The 18,201-nt window shown below is 42.1% G+C and overlaps 2 protein-coding genes across 2 annotated transcripts; both read right to left on the minus strand.

Moving 5' to 3' along the window:
• Positions 1-3,196: 3,196 nt before the first annotated feature.
• Positions 3,197-6,501, minus strand: LOC118692790 (transmembrane protein 238). Its single transcript, XM_036392842.1, has 2 exons — positions 6,116-6,501; positions 3,197-3,498 (listed from the first exon to the last, which is right to left on the minus strand). Exons 1-2 carry the CDS (start codon positions 6,499-6,501, stop codon positions 3,489-3,491), a joined length of 396 nt encoding a protein of 131 aa, XP_036248735.1. The 3' UTR covers positions 3,197-3,488.
• Positions 6,502-8,441: 1,940 nt separating this feature from the next.
• Positions 8,442-13,301, minus strand: RSL1D1 (ribosomal L1 domain containing 1). Its single transcript, XM_036392836.2, is given in 10 exon segments — positions 8,442-8,755; positions 8,758-8,971; positions 9,209-9,415; positions 10,167-10,295; positions 10,380-10,473; positions 11,069-11,170; positions 11,309-11,457; positions 12,041-12,179; positions 12,966-13,105; positions 13,210-13,301. Coding segments are annotated over 10 exon segments (1,338 nt in total). The 5' UTR covers positions 13,246-13,301; the 3' UTR covers positions 8,442-8,627.
• Positions 13,302-18,201: the final 4,900 nt, after the last annotated feature.

The raw sequence follows: 18,201 nt of genomic DNA on the forward strand, positions 1-18,201 counted from the left end.
GGCGGCTCCACTGAGCGGGCTCGGAGCGGCTCCACTGAGCAGGCACGGGGCAGCACCGCCGCGCGGCTCCTCTGAACGGGCAGGGAGCGCCAGGAGCGCCGTGGTGCGGGCGGAGCGAAGGAGCCGAGCAGGGGCACGGAGAGGGCGTTTCTCTCCCCGTACGCGGGGATGAAGCCGGGCAAGAGAAGCGGGAAGCTCTACTCGTCACCGTTCTGGTTTTAACACTGACTCCCGGTAGCGCTCCCAGCGTGCCGGGGTGCGTGAGCAGAAATCCAGATTTATCCCCAGGCCATGGTGGAGGGATCCCATCACGGGATGGTTCACAAGCGAGCGCTCCCCGACCCCTTGGGCAGCTCGCCGTGAGCGGTGGGAGTCGCTGGCAGCCCCTCACAGCACAGGTGACACCAAGGGCACGGCTAGCCTGCGTTATCAATTAAAAATTGCAATCCGAAGGGGTAAACTAAATGGTCCGAACAACTTAATTAAGATTAAAGAGGGCCAAGAACCTGCTCTAAACAAAGCGGCGTTTGACCTTGGGAAGTAATAATGGATTTGCTAGAACAGAGGCCCAGGGAACTTCAAGTGAGATTTCTGGATGTCTTCATCATCCCTGTGAAGGCCAGGTCTATATTAAAGCACCAGTCATTAAACAAAATGTGTTACAGACTTTTCTGTCTCGAGCTAGTAACTGGTTTTGCTCCCAAAGATTTGTCCCAAAGACACACACAAATTCTACTGCTAGAGCAACCCAGGTAAGTATGAACAGAGACTTGCACTTCCTGTGTAGTTCTTCAGTAACATCCATTCTGCTCAAAGCTTACTTTGGCTGAATATGTAAAATTTACTTCACCCACTCACACAAACTAGCTACAGCAACACGTGCCAGGATTTGACCTTAGCCCTCTCAACTTGGTATACACTTATGCTTCTTTTCTACACAAACTCCTACTGTAATAATTATGTTGCTGCCAGCGACTCTCACAAGTCACACCAAACAGATTTTTGTAGGCGTTACTAATAATTTAATCCCTGATGATGTTCCCATTTAAGCAGACACTATATACCACAAGAAAACTTCCATCAGATGCAGTCCATGTTTTAAGTCTAACAATTTAATCCATCGACATAGTTGGAAGCTGGGGTTGGCATTTTTCCATTAGTGGAATGTAGGATGACATTTTGAGCTAGTTTTAAGACTTAACTAGACTAATGGAAAAGACTCCTGTAGCCCCACTTCTGGAACTAGTTTTGTTCTTTGTGATTTTGGCTAAGATTTTAAACAGCATGCATGGCACTTTCCTCAATGGCTAGAAGAATTCTTTTAGCTGTACAACTCTGTTCACATAACAGCAAGCAGTCCTAAACATGTCCAAGAGCTTCCTTCCAATCAACAATGTAAAGTTCTTTGAATGGACTTTGTGCTGCATTGAGCAGAGCTGATAAGGATATCATGAAACTAAAATAGTGTTAAATATTTGTTAATGTGTAACTGCAGATGATGCTCAGTTTGTGTTTAGTATTAGCCTTCCTGGTTTAGAAGGCAAACTGATTGCATGAAACAGTAACTGGATGCATTTAGTTACAATACTTACAACAGATATCACTGCTCCACAGCACGTACTGTCTGTCTCATTGCTTGGGCTCACCATCTCAGCAACCTTCTACTGCTTTAGTGCTTTTGTGTGCTTAACATCCTCCTTAACTGATGGATCAGCTCCTAGATTTCATTTTTAAAACTTATACTATTCATACTAGTAAACTAGTTGGAATTCTACACAACTTTTGAGTGAAGTTACACTCTAGCTACCATCTTATGCAACAAACATTAAGTATTGATATTGGATTTAAGATTAATTACATTGTAATATCCAAGGAATGCAAAGGCCTGCTCAGTTCAGTCTAGTAATTAGTATTGCAACACTTGAATAGAAATTTTTGATTTTCACAGACTAAGTATGTGAAGTACATATATGAGAGTATTGTCTTAATTTATAGCTATTAGTAATCATTCCACTTATTAAACACCATATTTCATAATTCACTTCATAAGTGAAACTATGGGGAATCAGCAAAAGCTTTTCTTTCTGTTCAGAAAAATGAAATGAAAAAATTATTGCAAATGAAAACTGATCTACAGGTTTTAAGGGAGGAGCTTGTTTGGTTTTCTTAATCAGGCCATTGTAACACGGCAGTGGTGTCACATTGCAGTTCCATTAAAAGGAGGAAACAAATTGCATACATCTCCTAAAAACTGCAGGTAGTAAAGGAGAAATCACACTGCAGACCTTAAAGTTTAGTGTTCTTCTGAATTTGTTAAAAGGTAGCATTTGGAAAACATTTAAAAATGAGAATATGCAAAAAAAAGAAGTTACTCCAGTAATTTTACAAGAAAACACTGAAAGACATTTCAAGAGTTTATAAGGAAGTACAGCCACAGTGTTCTTAGTAAATATTTTCCTTAATTCCACCTCTAGTATTCAATGAGGTGTGGCATGGAACAATTGTGCATTGAAATTTTAAGACCTACCAGTATTTGCTGATGGTGGCACCGAACTGTTAGTGTTAGTTCAAAACCAGAAGAACACCTGAGGAAATTCTCCACACAATTTTATCATTAGCACAATTTTAGCTATCACTAACATTATATAAATAATTTTCCAGGTACTGTTTGTTAATGTTTTATAATGCCTTGGAGTTCTTGTTAATCAACAGGGTTTCCTTTGGTCATGTTCCCTCTCTCAAATGCTTCAGCATTAGGAAAATAATTTCCAACATCACTGGACTAAAAATGCCTCTTGCAAGAGTCATTGTATTACATCATTTGTAACTACAAAGAATGTACTTGTATGCCAACACCACTGGTGTTATTTGTCTACTTATAAATCTCAGATTCCAGGTTATTTCAGAATAACAGTGAAACTTTTACAAGAGACACTGTAAATTGTGTATTTACACTATAAACAACTTCTACTACATTTGCAGCCTTGCATCAACAGTTTAATATAGACATTTTAAAAGCACCCTTACAAACAAAAGTATTGCACTGGCTTTATAAAAATTCACAGTAAGTTTAACTTCCAGACCTTGGTAAAAAACAGTGCAAGAGCTTTTCATTGTGCAAGAGTTTTTTATCCAAACCTTTCAGGTTATTAAAAATAATAATAATAATAATTAAAACAATAAAACCAACTATATGACAAACTGCACTGATATTTCAGTGAATCAGGTTCAATTCTCTTTTAGCTCTCACTTCTTAAAGTGATTTTGTGGGATCTTCTTTCATAATTTCAAAGCATATCCAGTCCAACACTGAAACAGGTGCTTTTGGCAGAGATATGGCTCCACATGTCCATTTCATAGAGAGTCCACAATGCTTGCAGAGGTTATTCCACAACGAGAGAATCCTATTGTTTTGAGTAGGGAATCTCCTTCCATAATTTGCAGCATTTCCCCCACTTTTTGGGGCAGTAACTTCATTGGTCATGTCTTCAACAGATCCTGAAGATAATACATGAAGAAAAGGTTACTCCAAAATAGGCTTAGAACAATTGGCCATATAACTCTAAACTGTTACTTAAGGTCAATTTTAAAAGTACTTTTCCTCATGTTTAACAGCCAATTGGGACCCAAAGAAAAGATCCATCAAGTCACCAGCCCATCTCCAATAGTGGCAAGTGTGGTGTCTCACTGAAGGCATAAGAATATGGCACACAGGTAATATTTCCTCAGGATATCAACTGCCACTCACTGCCCCAGGTCTTCCTGAGCCAAACATATTCTCTTTATATTATCATATATTATCATATATATTATCATATATATATTATCATATTCTGCTTTGTCCTTTGGATTTTTGAATCAGTAAACTTTTATCTGTCCCACTGTCCCACATCAAGTAATCCCACACTTCAGTCACATAGCACAGGACAGTTTGTTCCTGCTTTGCCTTGGCAGGCAAGCACTTCATACCATCCCCATAGTGACTGCATAGGCTTCTGGAGCACTTTATATTCTGCATCTCTTTTCAGGCTTGAGGATCCTAATCTACTTGTTATTCCTTTAATAGAAGCATTCCATATCATAAGAATTCTCACCTTTCTCTACTGTATAATTTTTAAGACAGGAAATCAGAACAACATGTAGTGTTTCCTTTCATAACTTCAAAAAAATTAATGCTCAAGAAGGTTTCCAAATGGCCGGTAAAGTGAGGATGTCTGGGGTTTGTTTTGTTTTTTGGTGGTTTGGGTTTTGGTTGTTTTTGTTTGTTTGGGCTTTTTGGTTGTTTTTTCCTTTCTGAATGTGTGTGTGTATGGTGGTGTTTTTTTTCCTCCTTGTGCAGACAATATCTGCCCAAACATGTTTAACCCGTTTGGTTAAGTTCATAAATATCTCCTGATGGGGAGAGGATTTGGTCTATCAGCAAGGAATGATCTGATTCAGTTGTTTACGAGAAGTTCTAAGATACTTTAGGTGAACTTACTTCAAAAAGGAACTCTAAATTATCTTTCAAGGTGAAACCATTTGTTATCCTTTGTTTCACCTTGCAAGTAAAATCAAAGAGTTTATGTTCTAATATGTAACATAACTGCTGTACACCCCCTGTTTTGGTTCCTTCTGAATTACCATTACTGAAGTTTGTTTATTGTAGCAACAGAAGCTGCTGGGATATTTTGTATTAAATCACTACTTATTTATTTATTTATACATCCCTATAGGACATATAAATCTAATTACAATCAGGAATAAGGCTTGAAATATTTCAAAATAGTGGATAACTTTCACTACTAGGAGTTCATTAAAACACAATACATATCCATGTACACACATTGCATCTACAGAGATAGCAGATTATCCACTGAGCTCAATACCTGCAATTGCCATGGAATGGTTCTGCATAGCCATTTATAAATGCAAATCTTTCCCTGCAAATAGGGACCTGCCAACTTTAGACCCATTTAAAAAAAAAAAAAGAGCTCTGAAAATAGAATGGCTCATTTTCAACTGCCTGTTTTCTAAATTGCAGGTGTGGTTAATAATCAACTAAAGAGCAGTAACAATCTTTGAAAGTGGTGTTGCTGCTATTCTTTCCTGCCTCCTACAAGTTTTCTATTAAGGAATAATTATCTATTCTCAATCTCTCTACTGTTAAAACTTTCTCTCAAGAAAAATTTCATAGCTTTCATGAAAGAAGATGATTTTCACATTAACTTTTCTGTAAATCAACAGAATTCAGAATTTAGTTTCAAGGAGAAGCAGGAAAAGCTGATCTTGTACATAGTGAATTGGAACAGCGAGATGTTTAGAATCCTTGAACAGTTCAAACAGTACAAAACTGTTTACAGTTCCTTCAACAGAGGATTTTACATAGTGAAGTGAAGGCTTGACTTTTTTCCCCACACACATTTTCAAGGCATTAAGCATGCCTTCTTCCTAAATGAATATACTATGGTGTATTGAAAAGCTTCATGTTCTTCAACCATGCTTTGAAATAGGACCTAGACGCTTCCTTTCCACATCAGGTATTATCACATCTTTTCTAGATGACTGAGGTTCAAGACAAACAGTTTAACTGATTGCATTTATGAGTTTCAACCTCTTACCTACAGCTCTTGCCACCATGTTAAATCCAAGTCAACATTTCACCTTTCTTGCTCTCCAATAAAAGCAACATTTCATGGTGCTAACGAGGGGACTTCCCCTCCCAAGAGCTCGTGTGGGGGAGTGGTTAATGGCCATTTCTGGCAGCATTTGGCTGCTGTGAGGAACAGTTGGGAGCCCCAGGGCTCCCGTGCTGCTCTCTGGCAGCAGATCCGCATGCCAGCCCCACCACCGACCCCGGGCTTCGCTCCTGCTCGTCCGTTCCGTTCTTAGACGGCGACAGGAAGTGTCTTCCCTGCCTAATCTCACTTGTGCAATCTTTCCCACTCGTTTTTTTTACCACCCGAGCTGAGAAAGATTCCCCACTACTTTTATTTTAAGAAGCGTCAGCTGCGTGCAGGTGGTTTAACCAAGCAGGTGTTACACCGAATCTCGGGCAGGACCGCTCTCCGAGCTCTGGCCGAAGTCAGAGCCCGCAGCCGTCCTCCCCTCGCTGTCCCGTCCCGCTCTCCCTCACCTGCCGGGCTCGGCGTGGCGGCCGCGGGGGCCCCGGGCGCGCTGCAGCTCCAGCTCGGCGGGGCGGGCGGGGGCGAGCGCGGCCGTGAGGCGGAGGCTGAGGCCGTTCACCAGCCGCCGCAGCAGCGTGTCCCCGCGGCCCTTGGGCGCCGGCAGCCCCACGTCGTCCCGCAGCTCCTCGGGCGGCACCTCCAGGTTGCCCGCGTACCAGAACACCCACCAGACCAGGCTGAGGAAGATGCCGATGCCGCCCGCGTAGATGAGCAGGTCGGAGAAGAACACGTCGGCGAACACACCCGCCAGCAGCACCGCCAGCCCCACCGCGTCGAAGGCCAGCGCCAGCCAGAAGGCGGCCACGCAGCGGCCCAGCCCGCCCGGGGCCGCCATCGGGAGCGGCGCCACCGCCGCCTCGGGCCGCGCGCACCTGAGGGGAGGCGAGGGCGGCGCCCACCTGAGGGCAGGGCCGGGCCGCGCCCTCCCACGCGGGCAGGTGCGGGACACGCCCCCCGCGCTGAGGGGACGCCCAGGCCGCGCCTCCCGCACACCTGAGGGCAGGGCCGGGCCGCGCCCCCCACACATCTGAGGGCTCGGCCGGGCCGCGCCTCCGCCCCCGCAGCTGCGCTCAGGGAAGGCGAAGGCGGGCACACGCCGCCCTCAGCGGCCCCCCGAGCCCCCAGCCCGCCGCGGTGGGCTCGAAGGCTGAGCCGTAGTGACCGATGGCATTCGGGAGCTGAGGCCTCTCTGAGAGTAGTGCTCGCTACCGTTCCCAGGTGAGCCGGACACGGCTGGGCCCTGCCTGAGGCAGTGCCGCCTCAGGCACCCCAGAAGGGAGGTACGCGGATGAACATCCACTTCGTTGATCTCTGCACTTGCAAGGGAGGCAAGCTGGTCACAGACAGCAGAGATTTGCAAGACAGTTAAAATGTGCATCTGCAAATGCACATAGACTGCTTTAACTATGCTTAAGGAGGCTTAAAAAGAGCAGCTGGAATACAAGTTCAGGTTGACAAACAGGAAGCAAGTTGTCAATGCAGGATGTAAAATTCAGTAAGTAAAAGAGTTATGTAAAAGGCAAGACACCCATTTCAGTTCACCTTTGTGTTAATGACCTGATACATAATCTTTCTGCACTCCTAAGTCCTCAAGCACAAGAACTGTATTTAGATGTAGCATCTCCTGTGCCTGCTCTCACAAGGGCCTTATATCTAACACCTTATTTAATGATGGATAAGCCACTGTTCCAGTAACTAGAAATATCAAGCCAACAGGAACTATGACCAGGCCTAACAGAATGGGTACCTTCAACATTCTAGTGGAAACAGTGTGCATTAAATGATACTGCTGCTACTCTTCCAGTGACAGTGAGTGCTATTGGTTTACTGGGATTACTGTCATAGCTTTTGGTATACAAAATAGTTGAAAAGTTACAAAAAAGGTTGCAAAAGGGTCAAAAAAGTTGACATCACAGACCAAGCAGAATATTTTCATACTCTTATTTAGCACCCACTTTCTTTCTAGGTAGCCAAAATCTTGAAATGAGGATGTCATAAAAAGAAGATGTGGTAGAGTTTTTTCAATGACAAAGTAGGCTGGTTACTTCCTGCTGATTAATCTTGTGTCTTACCACCTTTTTCTTATTTGGAGTTTTTACCACTAGGACTTTTCAACACAAATCTGCCTCATATTCTCACTCTGCAAAGGACAGACAAATTATCATACAGAGAACAACTGGGCAGTTGTGTAAAATGTCAAATATATCACCTTTCAGTCCTGAAGTATGTATTCTTCATGCCAACAGGACAAGTTCACTTGGCTGGCACAACTGGAAATTTACACAGCCTTTGGCTTTCAGATGGAAGAACAAGAGTTCTGTGACCATCATGCAAGAATACTCTCAACTGTTCTGGTAGCAGAAATAAAGCCCAAAACTGAAGGTAAGATTTTGCTTGATGTTGTAAAATATATATATGGTTAAAGCAATATTCTTTGGGCCTTTTTAACTCACAAATACCCTAGGTAAAAGCAGCTAAAAATTACAATGTGGGGCTTGGTATCAGGCTGCTAACTTAGATATCTGCAGTAACACCAATCACTGTCAACCTGTCTTTATTATATTGAACAGTTTTTTAAAAACTGTAGCAGTATTTTCACCTTTAAAAGCACATGCAGATTGCTGCTCTTGGCACACATGCTTCTGGCATGGAAATGGAAAGACAACATTTGTTAAAATATTTCTCAGCATTCTTTCCCTGGGATAAACCCCTCTCTTCCCTTTGACACTTGAAAAAATTGAGTGTTTCTGGTTTGGGCCAGAAAAAGATAAAAAGTGATGGGACCATCAAGACAGTGAGTTTATTTATACCAGCTTGTAAATTAGAAGAAAACCAATGAATCATTACAGACCTTGGTGAAAAAAAGCTCTTGAGATCAGATTTCCTACGAAGGTATTTTACTTCATCAATAAATTTGTTTACTGAAAATGATGATACAAAATATGTTACAACAGACAAGGTTCATGCTGACTGCGGCACGCGCGCCTTTCTGGGTGCCTGCTTCTGTGGTTTGGAAGATTTCCCGGCTGACTGTCGTGACTTGACAGCTTTGGGTGTTGCAAAAGACTTTGCTTCAGGTTTTTTTGGAGCTTTTTCATGTCTTTTTCTTTTATTGCTTCCTTTGGCTTACTGACCTGCTTGGCTTTTTTCTTTTTTGATGGCGTCTCCAAGCTTGCACACTCTTGTGTAACCTCAGGTTTTGATTTTGGCGTATCCACCACTAGAGATGTTTTCTTTCTCTTACCAAGAGGTGTTTTGGTATTCTTGCCCAAATTGTCACCTTTTTCTGAATTTGGTCCCATTTTCTGTGTTTAACATAAACAAAAAAATTACCATTCCACCCAAGAAACATATTCCCTGTTTTTAAGGAAGAAGGATCAGTGAAAACCATTACAAATGACAAATACTTTCAACTGAACTGCGCCCTAGTCTTGAAGTGTGCTAACACATACTGTTCCCTAAGGAGCAATGAACAATTTAAACAGTTCAAAATCTTTAGTTTTTACTGAAATGCAAGTTTCTTAATATTATTCAACAATTACCTTCAGGTCAGCTGAGCTCGTTGTTTGTATAGGCACCAGTTGTGGAATTTCTTCATCATCACCATCACCTGGTTCTTGGACTATTTCTATCTTTTCTTTTATCACAGGCTCCTGGGTACCAGCAGCAGCTTTACTTTCTGTTGTCACAGTGACTTGACTTGACTTCAGTTTTTTAGCTGTCTTCTTCACTTTCTTGGGTTTTACCTTCTAGAATTAATCAGAAGTACATCTCAGACAAATACCCATTGTCTGAGATAGAAATATAGAAATGCCATTTCTAAATAGATGGTGTAGCAACATTAAAGACTTTTATTCAATAGACCTGGACTAATTTAGCCATATGTAAAATATGAAAAAATGCATTACATGCAGAAGTTTATTATAAGTAGCTCACAACTACAGTAATGTCAAGCTTACAGTCTCTAAGTTGAATATTCACAGTCCCATTTAATTTAATTTCAGACAAATGAACATAAACAGAAGTCAGTACAAAGGCATAGCCAATTATTATTTTTTAACAAGTATGAGATTCCCCTATATACACAAATATATATGAGATTGAGAATTATTCAGATGCCACTGATTAACCAACAAAAAGCAGATGCATACTCTGAATCCACATATACATTAATGAGTGTATTTTCAGAAGGCAAATATGGATAAACAATAGAAGCAAAGCTCTAAGAATGAATCTCAGGTCCCTTGAGTTTAGGTCTAGAAATACCTTACTTATTTCCAATTTGCTTTAAAACCTGTAAGGGAGTTGCCATAATTTCATTATTATTGCTGAGTATTTGAAGCACTGAGGTAGGAGTGTCTGACCTGTTTTAGCCGTAAAAGATGGGGATCAGCTGCTAATGCATTTAAACACAAAATAACAATGCCTGGAAGGAAAACAAAGAACTACAACTAAATGGGCAGATTTAATTTATGCAAGGTTTGAAGAAGTTTTGGTTACCTTTACTTCATTTTTCTTGAGAGATGGTTGTTTGTCAAGCTCATCCAAGTTGGAGATATTGGCAGTGAATATTGGGAGTGCAACCGATTTAAGTGTTTTGAGGTGAAGGATTTTTACATTTTTCCATTTCTGCAAAAACAAAACCAGTATATTATGTAAAAATAAGGCTGAAGTATGAACCTATTTGTCTGTAATGCAGTCGATCAGCAGTACCTTTGGTAACTTGTCACCAATCACTTTTGCTGCTGCAATGATATTCTCAAGTATCTCATCCACTTTCATCCCAGTGTGACCTATGCGCATTGTACTGGAAGAAAAAACAAAGGATAATTAAATATGGGCAAACAAACTTATTTCAAGCCACTTGTTTAGTTTAGGCATACCCAGAAATGCAAAAAGCCCACTTATCTGCAATTATCATAAAGGAGGGATGGCTATTGCAGAAATCTCTTGTGATAATAGTTAGAAGGGGTTCACCTGTATTCATCTTTCCATATTTGGATATGCAACTTCTGCCTTGCATTACAAAGCATTACTACCAATTTGGATCCTTTCAGATACACAATACATGAAAAAAATCTTATTAGATTAGAATATTTTGGAAATATAAAAATATTATTAAATTAGATTAAAACTAAGATTGTACATGTGCTTTGACAGTGCCAGGTGCCTAGAAATTCCTTAGTGAAAAGGAAAAAGAAACAAAACCCCTCAACTTCACAGTAAAACTTAAATAGAACAATTTAACTATACAGGTAAAGGTTCAAAATGCCCTCCATTTGCAATGGTGACCCTTAACATCTTTTTTTCACATACTAAAGGAATAAAAATAACTCACTTAAAATTCCTACAGTTAAGATAGAGCCATCCTTCAAGTGATGTATTAATCCATTTGTACTTACTAACAGCACCCTTTGTTGTTAACTGGGAGTGTAGTCCCTTGGATATGTTTTTCTAGTTCCTTGGCAAGATCTTTGGCTTTCAGGTTTACAGATAAAGGTGCCCTAAAACAGAAAGGGAGAGGGGTAAAAAAAAGGAAACAATTAGAAAACCCAAAAGAAAACCAATTCCTCCATTACTAAGAAGAATCTGATCTTAAAAACGATAATGCAAGAATGGATTTCCAAAGTTTAAAGACCTACTTTTTCTTTTCATAGAAGTGTTTTCCCAGATGTGAGGGCAAAAGCCTTCTAATTCGGTCATCAGACAGAAAGAGATCAAAACTGTTCAGGAGGCGCCGCTTGGCTTCAAACATTTTATACTCCTTTTTGAGGGTTTTGTATGAGATGATCTGCAACACAAGCACCAGTTTAGTCCCTGCTGCCGAAAATGCAACCTGGAATGCTTCTCAGAACTGCACAGATTAAAGCTACATAACTGATAGTCCATCACAGTGCATTCTTTTAGAACGCTGAAGATGATTAAAAAGTATCCATTTCCTATTGTTTTAAAGTATCAAAAAACATTGATCTCTTGCATAGTAACTGCACACCACAAACCAGAACTTGCATACATGAATAGCATCCAAATCAAGGTTAAATATAACATGTTGTTATACAGTTTTATTGCTGGTGACACAAACAATCAAATGTTGTGAGTTTTCCTGGTTGGTTACTCAAACTAAATATTGAACGTTTATCTAGAAATTGTATCTGATTACTAAAAATCCTGTTTCAAACTGAAGAAGTTATTCTGAGTAAACTTTGCATTTCAGAAACACCGCAGTTTGACCAGTCAGAAAAAATCTTACTAGAATATATGAATGAGAATTAGAATATTAAACAGCAGAAATGAACAACTACTTGTATTCTTTTTGGTGGTATAAAAGGAAAGAAATGGCAATACTGTATTATACCAACAAGGACCACCCTTACCCGGCTAACACTTCTGATCCCATTTCGGAGTAAAAGTTTCTTGTACAGATTTTCGGTCTGTTCTGCTGATAAATTTGGTTCATCCTTTGTGAACAGGCAAACATCAGCTGTTTCTGGTCGAATGCCATGGGGCAGTGGTCTACAATGAGAATATGAGTTGTATAAAAAATGTCTAATAAGAGAAAGACGTTTTCCCCAGAACTAGGACTACACTGGAGATCAGTCCCCTTTATCAACCTGCCTGTATTTACACTCTGTTAACTACTAAATATTGCAGTGGAACCTAGAGTTGATAAGCATACAGAACTCTAAAAGTGAAACCATAACACACCACGGCTCCAGTCAGATACAAAGTGGAATCCTCTATCCTGCCAGCAGCCCTTAGCACACGGGTCCTAGGAGGAGGACCCTCCATGCTCCTCCCTTCATGCCATGGCTGCATCCAGGCATTAGAAAAAAACCTTATAACACCGTGCCCCTGATAAACGGATGTAAACTTTCTCAGTGTAGTGCAGCTACACTCTAAAAAGAGACTTCTAATTCATATTCAGGTTTGGTTATCAAAAGAAAGAAGTATTACTAATGATTTGGTGGTGGTGGGTCAAGACAAAGAAGGTGATTCTAGATATTTTCTAGATATAGAAATGGGTAATATCTAGATATTTTCTAAAGCTTCAGGACTGAAAGGCACATACCCTGTAACTGGCAACCCACAGAACCAGCATCCTGCGTGCAAAAAGCTGGCACAGCCCAGCTTCCAGTTATACCAAAAGTAGGAGTAAAGCAGCTTCTGACCCGGCAGTTCTTAGTCACGGCATAGAAGCTCCCCGGACAAGGCCGTGGCAGTCAAACCCCTCGAGCTCAGAATTTGCAAAGTGTTCTTTTCCAAGCCCTGTAAGCATGAGGCCGCATATCAGTGTCTTACATTCTGATGAGCTTTGGCACCTGCGGGACCTTCCACACCGTCACCAGGAGATGAACGCTCTCGCTCTCGTTGAGGAGCAGCGCGTCTCCCTTTGCCTTGCTTCTGGAGAAAGCCAAGAGAGCCTCCACCGCCTTCTTCACCTGCAACGGCACCACAGCGGCGGCAGCCGCGGGTCAAGCCCGGTCCGGCCGCGCTCCCGCCTGCCCTGCTCCCCGCAGCCCCTGGGCGAGCCGGTCCCACATACCTGGGCGCGGTCCAGTGGGTTCCTCCCGCTCACCATGGCGTTACCGCTCCGAGCACCGGGACACCGCTCCCGCCACGTGCGGCCTCCGCGCCTGCGTGTGCGCCGCTTTCCGGGGCAGCGCGCTCGAACGCTCTGCTTCCGGGGCGGGGCGGGGCGAGCGGGGCTGGGGCTGGGGCTGGGGCTGGCCGTGCGCTCCTCTCCTGCGCACGGCAGCAGCTGCGGACCCGGGGCGGGGCGAGCGGGGCTGGGGCTGGGGCTGGCCGTGCGCTCCGTGCCCTCCTCTCCTGCGCACGACGGCAGCAGCTGCGGACTCGCCGAGCAGGCGAGCGGGGCTGGGGCTGGCCGTGCGCTCCGTGCTTTCTGCCCCTGTGCACGGCGGCAGTTGCGGACTCGGGGTGCGGCGGGCCCGTCCTCAGCTTGCAGGCAGCTTTGGCCGGCAGGGTCACCGGCTAACCGGTTTTGGCGCAGAGTGCCGGAGGCCGTCAGTCCATCTCGCTTCGGCACCACGGCCAGCCGGAGGTCAAACCGGATTGCTCGGCGTTGTAGCGACCGTGTCCTCACGGTGAAAAACCTTTAGTCGGACTCGCCTTGTTTTATTGATGGTGCTCTCCTAGTCCAACCCCGGGTGCTGCTGGCCCCCTTTGCTTCTAGGGGTGGCTCGTGTTTAGCCTGCTGTGCTCCTGGCGCTTTCCAGAGAGCTGTTCCCCAGCCTGTCATTTCCCAACCTGTGTTGCCGCAAGGGGCTGTTCCTTCCCAAATGCAGATTTGTATTTGCCTTTTTTCAGTATTGGCGGGTTTGTGTTGCCGAGTCTTTCCAGCCTATCTAGATCTCTCTGTTCATGAGGGTAATGATTGGTCCCAAGTTTGATGACCCCTGCAAACTTGATATGACCATACTTCAGGTCACTGTTAGAGATACTAAACCGTAGCCCAGCATAAATCCCAGCAGTACTCCATTTGTTACTGGCCTTCAGGTGGAGTACAAGCCATTATCTCTGCCCTCCAAGTCCTGTTATCTGAACAGTGGTTACCCATCTAGTTGGCCACCCAGTACACCATCGTGTTTATGAAAAATTGAGTGTATTCTTCAGATTCCTTCTTTGAAGACTATCCCTGATTTTACTTCCCATATTTCTGTCCTTTTGCACTGGAGTGCTGTCATAAGTTCCCTGTTTAGCCAGGCCAGATAGATCTACTTGTTTTACTGAGTATTCAGGAGGAGCTGTTTGTATGATTGGAGGAGCTTGTCCTTACACACCTGCTGCCAGATTTCCTGAGCTCCTTTGCCCTTCAGAGCTGCCTCCCATGGGATCCTGCCCACTGGTTCTCTGAATAAATCAGAGTCTGTCTCATGGAGTCCAGGGACTGAATTCTGCTGCTCATTTTCCTCATACACTCTGTCTTGAACATGGCTATTTCCAGGTCCCTACCATTGGAGCAACCACTGATTATCACGTCAAACCACTTCTTTCTCACGTGTGACTAATAAAGGCAGCACTGCTGCATCTCCTGTTCAGTTTAGAAATGCATTGACTGACTACATGGAAATGGCTTAATTGCAGAATGCTTATTCCATTGATTTCCATGCTGGATAAGTACATTGTTCTGAGATAAAATTTCACCTGGAATTATTTTGGTCTCATTCTCACAGTGCTGTGTGTGCCCTGGCAGCTTTGGGTTGTCTGCATTCATCACACAGGTAAGCTGCTCTCTGGATAACACAGCTATGCATAACCAGGGCTTAAATATGTATGAAATTAGGACTCTTAGTCATTCACTCTTCTCTAGATTTTTTCCCTGCTCTTTGCCTTTCTATGTATGGTTTTATTCCTTCTCATCAGATGTCTTCCAACAAAATTTGTTGCTCTATCAGTGTGGCCAGTGCAAAGAGAAACTAAAATACCCTCGTTTTTTGGCAAGCTGCTTTATGTAGTGGCTTATATTTTCTTTCTGCTGCTAGTGTTCTTGGAGCAATAGTAGAATAGTTGATGGCATCAAGACTTATCCAGACAGGAAAGAACTATACAGACATACACTGATTTTAAAGAGTGAAAAAAGCATCCTGGAAAATGGAAGTTTTCCTTTCCTATTCTGTTATTTGAACAAAACCAAAACCAAATCAAAACAGAAAAGAAGCTGGCTAAGAAAAAGAAAATCTGTCCTTTGTTGCCATGTCATATGAAGTACTGATTAGAGAAATTATTGAAGGTGAGGAACACACAGGGTAGCCAAGGAGGTCAGACTCATTAAAATGTTTTCAGTACTGCTGGAATTTCTGCATGTGATACTGGCTGTGGTGCTGTATATTCTGTCTAGTAGCCTTGCTTCTATCTTTCCACATTTTAGGGTAGCCATATTTCAATAAAACATCAACATATTAATGTGACATGTTAAAACAAAATAGAAGAAGTCAGATGACTGGAACATCTCTCTGAAAATGAGCCAGGCTAGACCTGTAAGATATGATTGAACAGCATGTTTGAAGACTGACTTTACTGGGTCATTGTAGCATTAATAGGATAAAACTGCAGGGACTATTATTAGTGACTCAAATTTGAATTTTTCACATATCAGTCTCATCCAAGTATATTTTTCTGAAAAAGTTTTGGTCTGACATGACTAAATTTTACCAGATGTGGTTTAACTGACTTAGTCTAATCATTTTCTCTTGAAAGGTACTTGGCATAGCTAATAGAGCTGTCTTGGAAAAATTAAGTTAATCTGTGAATAAGAAATATTTCAGCTTAATACGGCATGCAATGAATATAAACTACAAAAGAGCACACGTTTTATTTAGCAATGTCAAGGAACAAGGAAATCAGGTTTGTTACTTTTATTGGTGTTATTGCTGTACACAGTCCTGCTGTAGCTCTCAATGTAACTTTTTGGACCATGAAAGTATGTATTTTTCTTTTAAAAAATTGTATATCTTATTTAAATGGTAAGATGGAAAATAATTTCAAGACATTCTACCTCATTACTTCTTTAGGATGTTTTTTCATATGCCTAATTTTAACTTTCACACAGCAAAAGGTGCAATTGTTTCTGCTGGAAAGAGGTCTTTTAGGTTTAAGGTTCCTCGAGTTTCAGTTCCCGGCTTGTGCTCCTCCAGACCATTTGATGGCAATGCCACCATCCCAGATCTCTGTGAGTGTAGTTCTTGCAACAAAACCAGCGCAGAGAGTATGCAGGGATTAAGACAGGACTAAGAAGTGCCTTACAGGAGAGCTGAGAAAGGATCTCCCCACTAGAGCAGAGTTCAAGCTCTGTTTGCTTTTGCCCGTCTCCTTTGCAATGCTGGAGTCAGCCTCAGCTGCGCCTGACTCAGACGCGAGTGCATCCCCAGCCGCCAGGGCACTGGCACTGGCCAAAGCTGCAAAGCTTTCTTGTTACCATGCTGTGCCTCGCATCCCTTCTAGGGCTTAACAGCTGACAGGAACACTGCCTCAGGTACCTCTTTGTCACCCAGCAGTGAATCTGTCGTGTCTCTTACTACTCTTACTGAGAAATAGGTGAACATTTTAGGTGTATGGAACTGACAGGAGATGTAGAAAAATTTACATTAGAAGGAAAGCCAATGAAAGCATGTGGATTATTAAGTTATACACAGACAACAGATTTTGGGTTTGTTTGCATAAATTTCTATTTTATATTAAGATTAGAATCCTTTCTAGTATTTCTTCAGAGGAAAAGTAGTATCTTGTCAGGTTTATAGTGTGATAAAATAAACACAAGGAAATAAACATCTTCACAATATAAAATCTTCAGTAGTAACTCCAGTTTTGTTGGTATATTTTTTTGTACCAAATCCTCTATAGAGTATACAAAAAGAGCAGAATAAGTAAGAGCCTTTAAGTAGCAGTTCAGGAAGAAAACAGTCTTGTCTGGAGTACAGGTCATCTGCTTTAACAGCATCATTCCAACAGTCTGCAGTACGAACCAACCAGCCAGAGTAATACAGATCAAATACCTGGGACATTGAAACAATCTTTTCTTCTTACGTAATAGTCAGTATTAAACACTTATAAAAACACATTTCTCATCATTAACATGATTTTTAGTATATAGACTGGTGCCATAAGTAGTCTAAAATAAAGGTTCTTCATTGAGTAATTTTCACTGGGCTTTTTATGCCACTGAAGAAAATCCGTAGAGGGGCATAAAAATTGCGGCCAGCAAATATCCCCATGGATAAATCTCCTTCAAACAGCTATTTTTGTTACACTATTACACCATCATCAATAGCTTGCTGCTCAGGAATACAATTTACTGCCAGAGTAAGTGTTTCAGGAACTGGTGTCACCACGTTTGTGGATCAGTTCCTGACTGTCTGCTAAGATGACCAAGGTAGCTGGAATGGCTTCATGTTCACAGTTGATGGCAATGTTACTCAACTGATCACTGCACCCATTCCTCCAGCTACTGTGTTTTTACTTCCTGGAGATTGCAGAAACAAGGAATTATTTTCCTGTTGCCAAATAATTAGTACTGCTGCACATTCAGATTTTTTTTTTTTTTGTATTTAGTATTTGTTACATATACCAAGGTCTTTAGTTCGAGGACATACAAGGTCTTAACTTATAGAATAACTACTTATGTTTTTATAAGTTACATCATGGCTAAGCACTCAAGCCATATCTACACTGCACACTTTGGCCAACAGTCAGAGAGAAAGGTGTGATCCACATCAGTACCACGCTGCAAATGCCATTATACTGAGGGAAAAAAACCCAAACTCTCCTTTCTGCAGAAATACACTCAGAGTTTTGCTGGTATGAATTAAAGCTACACCATGGGAATACCCTGCCAGTACCCCATGCAAGCCCAGTTACCCTGGCAGTGCTGCTAGGGGTGCTGTATCTTCAATCCAACTTTTATTTCCTCTTTTTTTCCCCTCCATCCTTTCAACTGTTGTGGTTGCACAGCTCCTTTGTTTTTGTATCATCTTCAAAGCAGCATATCACATTTTCACAAAAGGAAATATTCAAAATG

Source organism: Molothrus ater, chromosome 16, assembly GCF_012460135.2.
Source record: "Molothrus ater isolate BHLD 08-10-18 breed brown headed cowbird chromosome 16, BPBGC_Mater_1.1, whole genome shotgun sequence".
Taxonomy (NCBI): domain Eukaryota; kingdom Metazoa; phylum Chordata; class Aves; order Passeriformes; family Icteridae; genus Molothrus; species Molothrus ater.

What these genes read in the sequence shown, in the direction of transcription:
- LOC118692790 (XM_036392842.1), bottom strand. Translation starts at nt 6,501, where the DNA reads ATGGCGGCCCCGGGCGGGCTGGGCCGCTGCGTGGCCGCCTTCTGGCTG.